At 39.5% G+C, this 17,556-nt stretch overlaps 2 protein-coding genes across 2 annotated transcripts in view; one reads left to right on the forward strand and one right to left on the reverse strand.

Moving 5' to 3' along the window:
- The window catches only part of PDE6H (phosphodiesterase 6H), a 129,151-nt gene that overhangs the window by 39,236 nt on the left and 72,359 nt on the right, over positions 1-17,556 (reverse strand). The gene's annotated exons all lie outside the window — the stretch shown is intronic.
- ERP27 (endoplasmic reticulum protein 27) lies at positions 158-15,175 on the forward strand. The gene is made up of 7 exons (XM_004592655.4): positions 158-1,312; positions 1,632-1,732; positions 3,354-3,491; positions 10,338-10,454; positions 12,621-12,746; positions 14,464-14,661; positions 15,051-15,175. Exons 1-7 carry the CDS (start codon positions 1,222-1,224, stop codon positions 15,096-15,098), a joined length of 819 nt encoding a protein of 272 aa, XP_004592712.4. The 5' UTR covers positions 158-1,221; the 3' UTR covers positions 15,099-15,175.

Genomic DNA, 17,556 nt, shown 5'->3' on the forward strand with positions numbered 1-17,556 from the left:
AGTGCCTTTATTAGGATGCACTGAGCCAAGAGCTTTCAAAATACAGTGGAAAACTATAACATAGTCAATTTCCACATAGCATTCCTCATAAGTTTGAGACCTTTGCATCCCACAGCCTGTGGAAATCTCACCTTGGATTCTCAACAAACACTGGATTCTCAACAAACATTGTCTCACTCCTATTCAAGACCTTTCAGTGTGTCCGTATCAGCTACAGAATAAAGTTGACTATCATAACCTTATTTAACATATAAAAGTCATTTTGAGCTGGCCTCCAGCTGCCTTTTTGTTCACATGTATTACCCTTTTCATAATTCTTAATGACTAACAATATTCTCATTTATTTTATTTCCATCTCTGTACTTTGGCTTCTTTTATGAATGTCTTTCTTATAAAAACTTGTCTTTTGGGCACACTGTGAAAGCATAGTGACTAAATCCTCACCTTGCATGCACTGCAGATCCCATATGAGCACCGATTGGAGTCCTGGCTGCTTCACTTCCCATCCAGCTCCCTGTTTGTGGTCTGGGAAAGCAGTTGAGAATGGCCCCAAAGCCTTGGGACCCTGCACCCACATGGGAGACCAGGAAGAAGTTCCTGGCTCCTGGCCTCAGATTGGCTCAGCTCCGGCCATTGCAGCCACTTGGGGAGTGAACCAGCAGGTGGAAAATCTTTTTCTCTGTCTCTCCTTCTTTCCAATAAATAAAAACAAATAAATCTTTTAAAAAACAATAAAACTTCGTCTTTCATTGTCTGGCAAAACCTTATTTCCCTAGGGGCTCTTTTTCTGCTTCCTCTGCAGGAAGAAAGCCTTCATAGAACATGAACATGGCTCTCAGTGTCCCTAGTCCAAATCCTCACGAAACCCTGCGAAGCCCTGTGACTTTCTCACTTTTCATATTTGAATGATCTGTTTTTCTTGCTGACAATATGGAGAAAGTTAAGAGTTATCTTTGTATCCCTGGTGCTTAAGTCAACGCCTGGGACAGAATATTTTTATGATTTCAATGCAGTCAACCTAACCTTTTTCTGGTTGGTTATGATCTGAGGCCTTGGCCCTAGATGTGGTCTTTTATCTCACAAGCTTAAGGTCCACCCTGGAAGCAGCTGCAAAGTTCCCAGGGCACTAACAAACTCACAAGCAATTAACCACAGAGCAGGCTGTCCTGAAACAGCATCACAGAACACCAAGTCCAGGGTTGGCGCAGGAACAAGAGAACAATGGACACGTCCCACCCCAGTCATCTGTGTCTGTTCTTCCTCATGTGTGTGCTGGCCCCAGAAGTCGCCACAGAAGTGGAGGAACCCTCAGGTAATGGGAGAGGGAACTTTGGTGATATGCAATGAAAGTGAGGTTGGGAGATAGGATGGGTACATGACAAGACTCTGGGGACTTTTCTTTCAACCTGGAAACTTTTCCAGAAAATGTTTGATCTGCTACTAGAGAGAAAAGAAGTCTCTGATATCCTTCAGAGAGAGACTGTAAGGTGGGGTCACCCTCCAGATGTTCAATAAAATATGAAAGTTTTGCAATGATTACAGCTCTTCCAGTAACTGTGATCTCTTTGGTCCTGGTATGAGGTGTACCTACTATTTAGAGCTGCTTTTCCTGGTCTCTTCTCTCACTCTAGATGGTCCTGCTGCCACCCAGGAACTCACGTGGCTCACAGATGTCCCAGCTGCCACGGCATTCATTGCTGCTGCTGAGGTGGCCCTAGTAGGCTTCTTCCAGGTTTGTCCAAGCACCCCACCTGCTACTCCCCCTAGAGTTAGAAACTGTCTACCTCAAGTGAGCCCTGATGGTTCTCCACTGACCAAGGAACATTACATTAGAAGCAGGGGCAGTAACATCTGTTAACATCTTGATAACTGAACTCTCTTAATTTCAAAACATTCCCAGTATCTGAATTATTTTTTTTTTCTAGTGTTCTGTGTGTGCTGGTTGTGTCTCCTTAACTACAGACACTTCAAATCCTTGTCCAATATCTCCAGGATGAAAATCTCCACTGAACACAACTATTGTCCTTAGTTTGCAGTCTCCTGATACTAGAAGAATAGTCAGAAAGCCTATTTATGATCTGAGCAACACGGTTTTATGGTGTGTCAAAGCCCTTAAGCATTAGTCTGGGGGTGTCTCTGTTTAAAGTCTTTCCCCTAATGGTAGGCCTTCTTTGAAATGTTTGAAAAGGGATGATGTTTTGTATATTGCATGTGTCAACCTCCATCTTCCAGATTATCTGCCTAAGAAAAGCATCATCCCAGCGTTTTCATCTTTCTGTGCTGGTAACATCTGGCCATTCTCACAGCTGACCAACTCCTCTTCTTTCATTGCCGACCTTCTAGTCCATTTCTGTTCATTAACTCACCCTGTCAACACACTGTACACAGCTGGAAACAACTGCAATGAAAGGCAAGTGGAAGAGGAAGACAGGGAGCACATTTTTGGTAATGTAATTTGCAAGCTGCAGACAGAAACAGCTGTCTTCAGAAAGACAGGGAGGGGAGGAAAGGGAGAGGAAGAATGTACAACAACTTCAACAGCCACCAGATGTCCTCATTGGATCCTGAAGCGATTTCATTAGGAGTAAATAAAAAAGCGCAAGTCTCAATTAGCAATTCTTTGAACTCCACTCATCCTTTCCAGACAGCTAGATCTTTTGCCTGACCCTAGAGGCCATCGTCTTCTCTCCTTGCACATCCTCTTCTTTAGCCAAGAGCATGCATGGGAGACCAGGTTGGTTTCTGTTATTTCCCAGAGCTGCCAGCAGCAAAGATCCTACCACAGCAGGAAAATGGCACCAGCATCCACGGAAGGACAGGAATTGTCACTCAGAAGTGGCTTCCCTGGTTCCCCCTGCAGATCTGAGCTGCAGCACTGGATGTATGAACAGTACTTCCAAGTGCAAAAAGCAGGCTTATTTAGACTGGAAGAAGAGGGACTGTTCTTCCACACCTATCACTTTTTTTGTTTGTTTGTTTGTTTTGAGAGAGAGAGCTACAGTGAGAAAGAGACACATAAAGACATTTAAACAGAAACAGGATTTTCACCTGCTGGCCAAATGCCTCATGGTTAAGCTGACACACAAACATACATGCACACCACCTTCTAGTCCTCTACTTTAATTTCTTCTGTTCTTCATAATCAGCTATAATTTCAGCAGATACATACTAACTCACACAGCATGGAAATTTCAAGAATGTCACTGCCAGTTTGGCATTCATTCTTAGAGGTAGATGTTTCACTGGAAACCAAATGAAGTCTATGATTTCTGGCATTAGTGAACATTTTTCTCTTCCCTATGTAGGTCTCACTGCTCCAATATAACCTCAATGGGTTTTTATTCTCTTTTTAGGATTTAGAATTACCAGTAGTGTCCATATTCCGTGATATGGTGCAGAACTTCCAAGATGTGTCCTTTGGAATCAGCAATATTTCTGACGTTTTGACCCACTATAACATTACTGGCAATACCATTTCCCTCTTTCGTCTGGTAAGTTGGTGGGTGGTTCAAGTTGTATCCTAGTTTTTCCTTAGGTTGTAGACTCACAAACTTGTGAGACTGGAAGGAGCTCTGTCTTTGACATTAAGACATTAGAGACAAAGTGCCCAATTCAGAGACAATGTAGACAAGGAAGATGACTCAGTTCAAGCTTTCCTAGCAGATGCTGTAATAAAAATTTAAAAACGACTTTACTCTTTTCCTAGCAGATTTCCACCCTTTGTCTTGCTTTGTCAATATCCAACTCTGTAACTGATCATCCAGCACCATCCTTAGGCTAGGCTCTTCCCTCTGTCTAGAATGCCTCCTCCTCCAAGGCTCACATGGTTAATATCACTTCATACTTCAATCAGTTCAGGCATCTTAGCTTTCAGAAAGCTCTGCTGAGAATTCGAAATTGACCTTGGTATTCTAAATTTCTATATCTCTGTTGTCATTAACCACTTTCATAGTGCACTTCACGTATTTATGTGTCTTTTTCACTTGCTACCCTTTAGACCTTGAGTTACTAAAGAGCCAGGAATCATAATTTATTCATATTTTTATTCCAACACGGTAGCATGAAAGCTTGTGGAATATACAATTAAAAGATAACTTGGTGCACATTTTTAAAAATACATGCACACTTTTTTTCATAATACACATTTCCCACAAACTCTGTTTTTCTTTATCTGAGAAGCAGAGAGTCAGGCAGAGAAAGAGATTATCCACTGTTTCACTCCCCAAGTGCCCACAGCAGCCAGCGCTGGGCTGGGCCAAAGCCCAGAGCTGAGAGCTCAGCCCAGTTACTTGAGCTGTTGCTGCTGCATCCTCTCCCACTGCCCCCAGGTTTACACTGGCAGAAAGCTGAAGTCAGGAGCCAGCCTGACAGAGGAACTGAACCCAGGTATTCCAATATGGGATTCAAGCATCTCCACCACTAAGCTAAATGCTCATTGTCCATAAACTTTATGAAGACTCCTCATATGCATGGCATATGCATCAAAATAAATTTATATTTTAATTTTGTTTGCCACTAAACTTTGCTATATATCTATACATATAGCACCTAGACAACACGCTGTGTTAGAGAGCTAAACTCACCCCCGAAAGTCAGTATGCAGGTACGTAAGTACACTTCAGCAATCCTGTCCCTGCCTAGGAAGCAGTTGCTGACTTTGAGTTCCCTCTATATGAAATAGGAGTAAATCCAAAAGAAAAGTTCTGGTAAGAAAGACAGAGAAGATTAGGCTAATGTCTTTCCTGTTGCTGTTGAACCACTCTTATTTCTCTTCAGTACTAAAATCACAGCCAGCTACAACTCTACAATCACTTCTTTCCAAGTTTGTTGTTTTTAGATCTCATAAAGGCCTGACTTAGAAGTCTTAGTACTACCAAGACAGACACATGGGGCAGAAACAAGAGCTCTTGCTTCCAATTTCTACAGGTTCAATAACCTCTAAAGGAATAATGATCTTTGCCAACAATTCACTCTTTATAAATCTTTGTTGAGTCTCTCTCAGAGTTTTGCACTCTTTCTCTGCATCTGCGATTTGTTTACCAAATGGTGACAAATCCAATGTGGATGAACTCTTGGGACCTCTGTGGAAAAGACTGTTTATGCACTATACCAAACACACACACACAAACTCCTACCCTGCTTCAGGGAGAATCTCAGCTTATGACATGCCAACTTGCAGATAAATATTTTTTTTCTGTTTACACTTTCAACAGTTGGGCAAATATTTTAAAAGAGCTATTATTCAAGAGTTTGAAGTAACATTTAAAGGGAACATCAGCCCAGATTATTCTTGGATAATGTGACCCTATTACAAAATTTCTGATACTTTTTCAGTAAAGACCTTTCGTCCACTGGCTCACTCCCCCCAAGTAGCCAGGAGCTTCTTCCAGGTTTCCCACGTGGGTGCAGATGGTTTCCCAAGGCTTTTGGCCATCTTCTACTGTTTTCCCCGGCCCCAAGTAGGGAGCGTGATGGAAAGTGGGGCAGCTGGGACATGAATTGGCTCCCGTATGGGATACTGGTGCATACAAGGTGAGGACGTTAGCCACTAGGCCTTCACGTCAGACCCACTTTCATCTTAAATTCATAGTTGGTTCTGGTTTGTTTGCTTGCTTGTTTGATTGACTGTCTTTAGTGCCTAACTGATGAGAGACACTATTACAATGTTCTACCATTTAATTCTTACAGGAATCCAATGAAATAATAATTATCATCATTGCATTTTGAATAAGGAAACTATATTTCCACAACTCAGTTCCCCAGATTTTCACAATTAAAGCAACGGATGTCTGATTTATATTTCACATGCAGACCCCAGATCATATCCTTCCTATTACATGACAGAACTTTTTAAAAGTTCATAGAAAATAAAATTAAAAGGTAAATCTATTTTGTTACCAAAAAAATCCATGCATATGAGGGATATGTTAGCTTTTTTTACACATTAAGTCAGCAGTATCTGTCAAATTATTAACCTTATTTCTCAAGTATGTGTTTACCAAATGATAATAAGCTGAGCATCTTACAAAAACTGAGTCAAGGATGTGAGGATATTTATATCACAAACAATATTTAATACTAGAACTGTGGTGTAAACTAATAATTTAAGGCTACTTTATGAAAAACTTAATTGTTGAAGAATTCCACAGAAACTTACAGTAATTACCATGAAATGCATGATCAAATCTTATTTTATCATATGAAATATGTGTAAGCAGAAAACTGTACTCTTGGAGAAACTCAAAGTCATATTTTAAAATGACAAAACTTGTAGCTTATTGTTTCTGCTTTCCTTCTGGTGCCTCTTCTCTGTGGAGATAAGTAAAATTCACTCCAAAGACTAGGAAAAAATATTGTTTTTAAACATGTGTTCCTTAGGAGAACATTGTGTACACTGTTGCGAGCTGCTTTCTGAACACCCTCATCCCATTTCTAAGTATCTCTTCTGATACAGACTCCTGCTAACATACACTTTGGGAAGCAGTAGCTACTGACTTAAGAATTTGACCCATCTTGGAAGACCCAGGCAGAATTGTGTGTTTCTGGCTTTGGTCTGGCCCAATCCTGACTGTGGTGGACACATGAGGAGTGAGCCAGCAAATAGAAAATCTCTCTCACACACTGTCACTTTGTCTTTCAAATAAATAAATTTTTTTAATGAGTTGATAATAGCATTTTAAAAAACAAAATGTTCCCAATTCTAGTTTCCAGAGTCAGATTCTCTTTCTGCTGCATTATCCAAGTAATTCCTCTTGCAGAAGGGAGATTTCCTGTTCAGTGTTGCTTCCAGGAACCATATGCATGAATGTGCCAGGGTGTGCTAGTTTAAGGAATAATGAAATGATCGGGCATGTTTTGTTGAATGAAGCACACAGCCCTGGAGACCCTGCAGGAGGGCAGTTTCCACTAAAGCTCTGTTGCTTCTTAGAGAATGTTATCGCCGGAAGTGTGCTGCATTCCTTAAGTCCAGAAACACCTGGAATAAGTGGCGTTTCCTGTTCTCCCAGTTCTGGGAAATGTGAGGACTGCCTGGAAAAGCAGACAGACAGGGAGGGGCCTTCTGGCCCATAGTGCAGTTCTGTCAGCTGCAGCACACAAGCTCCAAGACTAAGAGTTCCTAGAAAAATAATCAGGAAACATTTAGACATATTAAACACTAGATTGTTATTATAATAATGATGATCTTGGGGTTGCAATAGCAAACCCTTAAGTATGAAAGAGACAGGTCAACTGGAACACCACATCTTTATGGCAAACACCCACTTGGGCCTGTGCTCATTTTATTCTTCTGCTCATTGTCATTGATTTGAACAGGGCAAGGAGGTGGAGGCAGTAGATGGGTTGGCAATGACTTCTAAAACTTTTTCTCCGTTTTCTGTTTCTTTCCCAAGCTTTCTACTCAGAATTTAGTGAGGTTTCAAAAACAACAAAATATATTTTTAAAAGTCTGTAATTTTAGTAAGTCCAAACGGTAGGTTAAAGGTAAAAATTACACCGGGGGAGGGGGAAACAACTAAGACAGTTTTCACTTACTCATTTGTCAATAACAGCAATAATAGGAATAAGCATACTAGCACAGCAACATTATTCACAATAAACAAAATGTAGACCATATTTAGGATTCCCCATAGTGGTAGAACTAATGGGAAATAGATATAGATGATATGAAGATGCATACGTACTAGATGACAAAGAGGCAGAAGATACAACACATAAAAATGATCAAAAAGGGACTGTAAATTATACAGGCTATCTATGCACATGTAAAGAAATATATTCTGAAATATCAGCACATGTGATTGTGGAGCTTGGAAAGTCCCACCACCACCACCACCTGCTGTCTGCATGGTGCAGACCCAGGCAACCAGCAGTGTAGTCTGAAGGCCCAGGAACCAAAGTACCAAATGCTTCAATTCCCATGCCAAGTCTGAAGGCCTGATAATCAGAAGTGCCCAGAGCAGGAGAAGTCCAAGTCCCAGTTCAAGGAAATAGGCAGATGGATCCTTTAACATATGTTTCTGGTAACAGTAACCCTATACTCAAGGATCTAAGAGAAGCAAGAAAGTGAATTCCACGTAGATCTTTCCAGAGGCCAAAATATGAGAATATCTTTATGACTGCTGTATAGGCAAGGCTTTTTAAACAATAAAAGGACAAAGTCACAGACCACCTATAAAAGAAGGGTGCCACCTTTATTCCACTGAGATTACCTTTTGTTCCTAAGGAGTCACTTTTAGAAGGGAACCCCTTCAGGAAGGAATATAGTTAAGAATTTAGTGAAGGCCCATTATCCAGAATATATTTAAATGCTTTTAAATCAAAAAGAAAAGGATAATTCAACAATAAAAATTAGTCAAGTGACTTGAATACATACTTCAAGAAGAGACTGTACAATGGTTAGTAAGGGAAATGTGATTAAAACCACAGTGAAGGGCCCGGTGCGGTAGCCTAGTGGCTAAAGCCCTCGCTTTGCACGCACCAAGATCCCAGATGGGTGCCGGCTCAAGTCCTGGCTGCTCCATTTCGAATCCAGCCCCCTGCTTGTGGCCTTGGAAAGCAGTCAAGGGTGGCCCAAAGCCTTGGGACCCTGCACCAGTATGGGAAACCCAGGAGAACCTGGGAGAAGCTCCTGGATCCTGGCTTTGGATCAGCTCAGCGCCGGATCTTCTCTCTGTCTCTCCTTGCCTCTGTAAATCTGCCTTTCCAACACAAATAAATAAATCTTACAAATAAAAATACAATTAAATATTACCGCATAAACACCAAAGAGGTAAAGTTAGAAAAGCTACAATACCAAATGTTTGTAAGGATATAAACCAATGGGAAATTTCAAATAGTATTGGTACCAGAATAAGTTGTTATCCACTTTGAATAACAGCTTTGGATTTTCTACTTGCTAAATAGATGCATATCCTAGAATCAAAAGTTTCAGTCTGAGGGATATACACAAAAGAGAGGCATGTATGTACTAAGAGCCAAGAACAAGAATGTCCATTTTAGTGTGATTTTAAGAAGAAACAACTGAAGTGTTTATCAACAGTAAAATGAATAATGCATAAGATAATGGAATATCATACAGCAAGGAAATTCATCAAACTACAGGTATAAGCTAATATAAGGGACAAACAAAATTTAAAGTGAAAGAAATGAAATACACAGATCAAAAATATACTTCTTTAAACTTATGTAATATTTTTAAAAACAACACAAAGCTATAGCATTAGCAGATGGAAAAGGATGAACATTTTTAACATACAAAATACTAGAGACTTGCAGTAAAAAAAAAAAAAGAAGGGATGAGTTATCAATTATAAAAGGAAATGGAGGGGAGGCATCCAGCGTAGTTTATAGATGTGATAGTGATGCCCACATCTCGTAGTGCAGTGGCTGGATTCAAGCCCCGGCTCTGTTTACAACCCAGCTTCCTGCTGGTACACACTCTGATAAACTGAACACTGTGGCTCAAGTGCTTGGGTCTCATCAACCATGTGAGAGATCTGAACTGAGTTTGTGACCCCCTCCTCACCCCAGCTTCAGTGAGGCCCACTCCTTGTTACAGTGGGCATTTGGGGAACATACTAGCAATGGGATCTCTCTCTCTCAGTCTCTCTGTCTTGATCTCGCTACCTCTCAAATAAATTTTTGAAAGTTTTTGTTTATATTTAAGGTATACACGAAGCTTCAGGGTCCCAGGAACATAAACTTCTTCAGTTCGATGGTTCAACAACTACTTGCTGTTTGATAATTTCTTGAGCTTTACATTTTCTGTTTTGCACTTTTCTCTGTGGTGTACTTTGAGCATGGAAATGTAACACAAGTCTGACCATATTAACCTTTGCTCTCGGGTTAGTTCAATTTAGTAGCCTTGACTTCAAGGCTCCTCAGAACCTTGCTCCTGCTTACTAACGTACTCTGTTAGCCTCATGTCACAGCTTTTGCTATAGCCGTGGTGAACCAACTGCAGCTTCTAGAACATGCCATCTCACATCTTTGATCTTTGGCAAATACTATTTTCTTGCTAAAGCTCCCTTCCCTATTTCACTTTTCTGACCAAGTCATGTCCAGTCTTAGGAACTTCTTCCACTTGGAAGCCATAGGATTCTTCCTTGAGTGACACAAGCGTCTGTGATTCTCCCTGCAGTATCACCTGCCACATTGTGTTCACTGCCTCTTCACCTCTCCTTATCTTACGGGACTGAATGCTTCTTACAGGCATGGAGCATTTTTAAAAATATTCCTTTTTTGTATTTTGCACTTGGCCATGTGATAATCTAGCAACATTCACCAATGAATGAAATAAAGAATAGTGACGTTTTATCCTTTTTTGTATGACATAGGCGGATAATGAACAAGTGAATTTAGAGGGTGAAGTCATTGAAAGCCTTAATGCTGACAAATTAAGCCATTTCATTGAGGCCCACAACCTCCAACTGGTGACGGAGTACAACGCTGTGGTAAACAATCACCTTGCTCTCAGCCCTGGGTATCGGGGAGGGAGCGCGTCTTCCTAGAGGGTTTCTGTCCTCCTGGGGTTATGACTAAATACTTGGTGTGCTGTTTACGTTATTCCTTCTACAACTCTTTAAGATAGATTTATCTGCCCCCATTAAACAAAACATGACACAGAAGCAGAAGACTTAAATGATACATTGCACCACTAGTCAGAAAGAAAATGTAAAGTTAAAGAAGCAGATTCGAACACATGTGAGCTTTGCAGTCTGGAGTGCCTACTGAGGGCCATTCACTGAGCAGCACTCCATACCACACTTTCCAGAATACACTGAGATCTACCGAGAAGATGCATTGTTTCCCCTACGGCACTGTGACCAAGGCCTTGATCAGTTCAAGCAAAGTGATTCATTAGACACATTTTAAAAGTAAAGCAAACCAATCACATGTCAGTCACACATATGGCATAGTAACATCAAATTTCTATAAAAGTTTCCAAATGTATTTCTGTTTTCTGGATGTGCCTCTTTGCTAACTGGTAACAGTTCCTGATCTGGTGTCAGCTGCAAACTCCACTTCCACTAGCACATGTCTAGACCCTCAGGATGCCCCCGCCTTGCCTCTAGATTTCCCTTCCTCTTGTATTGTATAATGTCTGCAATTGGGTACAGGTGTTGGTACAACAGCCTCAATCATCTCCTGGCCTTGTGATGCTTCACAGTCTACACAGTCTACAGAATTATGTCTCACTTTTCATTGCCAGACATAGATGATGGAGTGATGGAGTTTTCATTTCTAAAGATCTACATCAGCTCAGAACTGCTTTGCATTCTTTAAAAACAGCATTTTACATGCATGTTGTGATTTTTACAATTTACAATGCTCTTGCACCCTCATGTGCACATTTAATCCTCACTTTTTTAAGTAGAAGACCAGAAATTATGACATTAATTTGTGGAGGACAATATCAAAGATCCACGTAATATGATTCAAGGTCACATAGTGAAACAGAAAATGTACAATTCAAGGCAGAAAACACAACTGATAATGCATTTGCTCATATTCTCCAATTCTATGTTACAGTAAAGAAAACAAAAGTTCAAAAAAGTAACTTCCTCAAGGCCACATGGCTGGAAAGTGGAGTTTCATAGAGAATTATGCACTTGACTCCTGCTGTTTTCTTGACTTGTCCGTATGACTGAATCCTGTGGTTATTCCATTGCACCACACTATCCTCAGCCAAAACATTCCCTTTTCCTGTTGACTGAATTCCTGTGTATCCCACACACCACATTTATATCTATGGAATATTCACTGCATTTCTACTTCTGCCAGGATTCTAAGCACACATACTCCTGAGGTGTTGGTACCAGTGACCTAGAAGACATTTTTCTTGTACATCATTTTCATTCTGGTCACTGTGTGTATGAAGCTGCTGGGGATACATATGGGACCACAAAAGATCTCATGGCTCCTGGAATGATGATCTCCTCCCAGAATTCTGCAGGCCAGTGATGTCAGGAACAAGAAATGGCCTAAGTCCTTAGGTCTTGTTCATCTCTCATCTTACAGAACAATGACCCACCTATTTTAAGCTCCATACTATTAACGGAGGCAAATCACGTTACCAAATTAGGCAGTAACTTTTTCAAAGAAACAAGTTCCATTTTTATAGTGATCTTTTAAAAACTTCCCATCATTCTCACTTTCTTCATTTGGAGGGCTGATAATTCAACTCTGCTTGTGCAGAGGCTTGCATCAAGAGCACCTGGGTAGAAATCATAATGTACTTAGCCTACCAAATGCATACACGTTGTACATAGCTTGAAAGTTAAAGTCTGCTAGGACTAAATCAATCCCTTTGCTAAGAGAACTGAACCATGGCTACTTGGCTTTATTGTGTGATGTCCCAAAAATTATACTCCGTCTCTACTTCATAAGGGTGATGCAGGCCTTAAATGTAAGTAGGAAAATCTGCCATTACAAGAGCCTAATTATTTAGCATCCCACCTCCTAAATGTAAAAGTTAAGCCCTACTTCTAAATTTCAAGGACCATTTGTTTCATGATGGAGCAACTGTCAACCATATTTCGGTCTACCTATTTACTGAGCTGCTGTTCACGTTTCCTCTCCCTCTCCCATTGTATTACTAACACATTTCAATTTGCCAGACTGCAGTTGGCCTGTTTAGCAGCAATATTGAAATTCATCTTCTCCTGGTGATAAACAAAGCCTCCCCAGAGTATAAAGAGAACATGCACAGATTCCAGAAGGCAGCTAAACTCCTCCAGGGGAAGGTAAGTTATGAATGGGAGAGTTCCTTGGAATGCTACCACCAGGACACTAAAAGAAACATGGTTTGGTTAGAAGATAAAGTATGGATTGGGACATAATAAATCATATTATTTAAAAGTAAAGATATATGTTTTATAATATTAGAGACATCATTTGCTATAATAGAACTTTAAGATTCAGACTTTACTTTTTCATATCAAACACTTCTCAAGAACCTGGTGCTTGTTAGATGTCCAATGAATATTTCCTTCTCTCCTCTCCTTTGTGAATTTTTGTCTGATGTTACTGAAGCAGTAAAATTCCAACTACATTCAGGCTGCTTCATTGAACTAGAGAGATCTTGATTAAAAGAACTGTCTGAGGTTAAAAGCCAGCTGCCTTTCTGATGGATGGATCCCTAACTTTAGAAGAATTCATAGTTGTTGCACAGAAATATTATGAAGAATATTTCCATGTTGGGTAGAAAGTTTGACTTAGTATCCCCTCATTAACTAGATATTACCTTCAGTCAACCATAATTCAAAAACATTAATTAGAAAATTCAAGAAATAACTCTTACATTAAAAAAACTTTTTATATCATTGTTATCATTGTTCTATTATTATATTTATTATTTTGTCATTTTATTATTATATTTTATATATTGTGTGTATTGTATATAACATATAATTATAATTATATAAAATTATTTTTATTATTTTATCATTTGTTGTACATTATATTGTTTTATTATATAATTGTTATCATTGTTCTATTTTCTAATTAGCTACTATATTATAAATTTTTATGCATAGAAAAAGCAACTCACACATTGTATGTTTAAACAGTTTATGAAAATGTATATTATGAAGAAAAAGCTGCACTGAATTAAAATTTTTTAGCACCACAATAAGCTTATCTTTTAATTTTCCATGAAATTTTTTAGGTAGCTAGTTATTTGGGATACATAAGTCTGCGGTTCACTGGTTCATTATCTAAAGGCCCACAACAGCAGGGACAGGCTGAGCCAAATCTTAGACTCAGGAACACATTCTGGGTGTCCCAGGTGGGTGCTGGAGCACAATTACTTGAGCCAGAATCACTAACCCCTAGGGTGTGCCGTGGTAGGAAGCTGAAGTAGGAGCCAGGGCCAAACATTGAACCCAGGTACTCAGAGCAACATCTTAATCCCTCAACCAAATACTGCCCTTCAGCAGCTTTTTCTAGTACTCACACTTAGGTTGGTTTCAATACTATCTGTGATGTCAGATATTCAGGGATCTTGGAATAAAGGGAAACAAAACTAACATTCATGAAGTACTTACTATGTGCCAAAAACTGCTCTAAAATTAGTAAGTGTATCATTTCACTTAATCTCCCCATCCAATAAAGTTCATTATGTTGGGAGAATTGGGTCTTACAGAGTGGAGTAATGCGCTCAATGTCACACAGCTTGAAAACACCAAGAGGTAAAATTTTAAAATTGTCTCTTGCTTTTATCTATTAAGCTATACTTTCTTGAACAATCACTAACAAGTCCTACTCCTCAAATTGAATAAATCTGATCAAAGATAAAAATACTAGTGATAAAATAAGAAATTCATTTTAATGCAATTAAAATTTAATGGTGTGACACAGACCATGAACTTAATCCACGTGAACTATTCTGATGACAAGGCATCTCTTCATTCCTAGGACCTCAGATCTGTCTCCTTTTTTCCCAAACTCTTCCAACCACAGGCTCTCTTTGTTCTGCTGGACAGTGGGAAGAAGGAGAATGAGAAAGCGGTGTCATATTTCAAACTAAAAAAGTCTCAACTGCCTGCGCTGACTATTTATCGGACAGTGGATGATAAGTGGGATGCACTTCCTGTAACAGAGGTTTCTGTTGAGCGTGTGCAAAACTTTTATGAAGGATTCCTGGAAGGGAAATTGCTGGTAAGCATGAGACTGAATGAGCTTGCTTTCTCTCTTATTTGTGGCTCAGTAAGGATTCTTAAGATGTTTTATCAAGAGCAGATGAAGATACGATGGTCAAAGGCAGGTTTCTTATTAGAATATGGTCATGGGACTCAAATTATAGAAAGTGCCATTGAAAAGATTTGATATATTCAAAGGAGCTGGATTTGGGGTTTTTCCCTTTTGTTTAAGGTTCCTGGGGTGGGGCAAGGAATACCTAATTCTATATAAAAGAGTCTTGAGATCAATAATTGAAGATTGGTTTAGGGCTTCCAGGAATAATCAAATGAGTACTATTGTCTAGGCTTGGAATTTGTAAACAAGCATGGATTCTAAATCTTAATTTCAAGTGCTACAATGTCTTTCAGAGCGAAAATCATAAATCAGAAGAAAAGACTTCAAAGGTGGAACTCTGATTTCTCCCTGATGCTTCGGAATGCCACAAAGTGTCTTTATATGCTGAATAAAAAGGGATAACTCAAACTTCAGAAACTTAACAACATCTCCTGGAATTCCAGTTCTTCTCCCACCACACACACACACACACACACACACCAAACTCCATCTTATTCTTGAAATCTCATTTACAACCATTCTCTTTTCTTCCAATTTTTATATTCCTTTACTGTACACCCAACTTCCTATTATGTATTTATATTGTGTAAGTCCATCTGTAATGCAGCGCTATGAAGGAGAGGTATTATTAGATTGTTCTGACCTGTAATAAGTATTGAGTCTTTATACTACATGCAATTTACATAACATAGTTTCTGCTCTTTCAGGGTTATCTAAGGATTGAAATTCTTTCCTTATGTGCACATGTCTCTCTCTGACTCGAGAGCAAGAACAAAAAGTTAGTTTTAAACCTCTTACTGAGTTTGTCTTCTTATAAGAAGTTGCATGATATCTCAAAACTGTGAACCCAACAGACACATAACACATAAAAACTGTATGCCTATTTAGCATTCCTAACTTCCCTTGTAAATTAATGACCCATGTAATAATTAAAAACCAAGAACATTTTAGAAAAAGACTGCATCTGTTTGCAGGCCAAACCTTTTGTAAATACCTAGCTGCCCAACTAAACAGTTTGTACCTTGCCCTTTAGTGCCCCTGTTAAGTATCAGCTCATAAGCCACTAATCTGTAATTGTTCACTCTGTGGGTGAGATGGGTGATGGGTAGAGACCATCTTGCCTGAGGATGGGTCCAACTATGGTGAAGGATCTGGGAAGTAAATCAGGTAAACTGGTGACAAATGAATAGCAGACAGGGAGCTCTTGGCACTGGGACAGGTTTGGGCAGACAAAGCAGCAGATTATTGCAGCTCATGTGGCGTGAAGGGAGAGTCTGGCTGCATGTCCCTGGCTCACAGACTCTTACTATCAACACACAAATGCTACATTGTGCGCAGGAGGCCCTTGACCCAGAGGAAAAGTGCTGAAGAGCTGAAAAACCACAGATGTGCACCTAAGGACTGGTCCAAGTGAAGAACAGAGAGTGAAAAGATTGGTTGTTCCTGTAAATGGGAAAAACTCCACAGGCTCTGGGCTAAGAACCAGTTGCTGGCAAGAATAAGGCAAAAAGCAGAAATGCACAGCAATATGAGACCCAGAGGTTCTGGGCAGGTCATCCAGTCCATCTCACGGCTTCACAGAATTGCCTGAAGATGAAAAATATCCCTAAGACTGGTCCATCCCAGAAGGCTACCTTTGGTCTGATAAACGAGGACCCTTGAAATTTGCAATCAAAAAATGCCTCCTGATTTCAAGCAGAAGTCCTCTGGACATGGAATCTATTCCTTCTTCATTTCCCTTCATAAAAATCAAGAGCACCTGCCAGTCCCATCCCCAAATGATGAGCTCTCCTCCTGGTGGACTGCTTTTGAGCCCTCTAACAGCCAGTCTTTACCATACTCTTCATTATTTGCCTTTCTTCCTTCTTTCCCAACATTTATCTTTTTTCTTAATACATTAGGAACTTCAACTCCTATAGCAATTCAATAGCAATTTTATTGTAGACTCTGTGTTATGCTTATTCATAGGTTTATAATGCTGAGTTGAATTATTCTTTCTCATCTTGTGGCTCTCCAAAACTGCCAGATACTTTTGCTTGGCTTTTCAGTAGAAATCTTTTTCTTTTTGGCTCTAAAAACTGAAACCCAAACAGTAAGGTTTCTTTCTTGAGATAGTAGAGATTTCTAAAGATTCTCAACCATTCACTAAGGGTCAGACCCAAACACTTTCACCATTTCTAGACCTAACTCTGGGCAATCTCTTCCTCATATTGTACATTCATTTCCACAAGAATATATTATTATTAAAGTATCTACATACATCTCAGTCATTTTTAGAGAGAGAATGAAGAAATGAGAGCTGGAAGAACTCAAAGGAATAACAGGGAAATCTGGCTGTGAACATCACCTCTACTGAGTATGTGGCTCTATTATCTTGGGAAAACTACTTTCTATCATTGAACATCAGCTCAATGAGGACAACACAGTACTTTACAGAATTTATTTGTAGATTTTAGGGTGATACTACATACTGAATAAAGTGGTCATTATTTGCTTTTTCAATCGCTTTCCATGAGTAATAGTCATTTCTCTATCAGAAATCTTGAAAAGAAGAGGATACCATCAGGGCATTTCTTAAATAAATTAGCGCTTGAGACTAAAGAAAGATTTGAGGTAACTATTTTTAAAACATCAAGTCTTACTATTATTCCAGTATAATGAGGTCAACAGATCAGGGCACAACTGCCATTGAAAAGCTAGCTGTTCATTCACAGTTCTCAAAGTGAGGAAGAATGCTGGCACACACAACCTCAAAGGGAAGCACCTGCACCAGTTGGAAGGCAGATAGACCAAGCAGAA

The sequence above is a fragment of the Ochotona princeps genome, chromosome 27 (assembly GCF_030435755.1).
Source record: "Ochotona princeps isolate mOchPri1 chromosome 27, mOchPri1.hap1, whole genome shotgun sequence".
Classification (NCBI taxonomy): Eukaryota; Metazoa; Chordata; class Mammalia; order Lagomorpha; family Ochotonidae; genus Ochotona; species Ochotona princeps.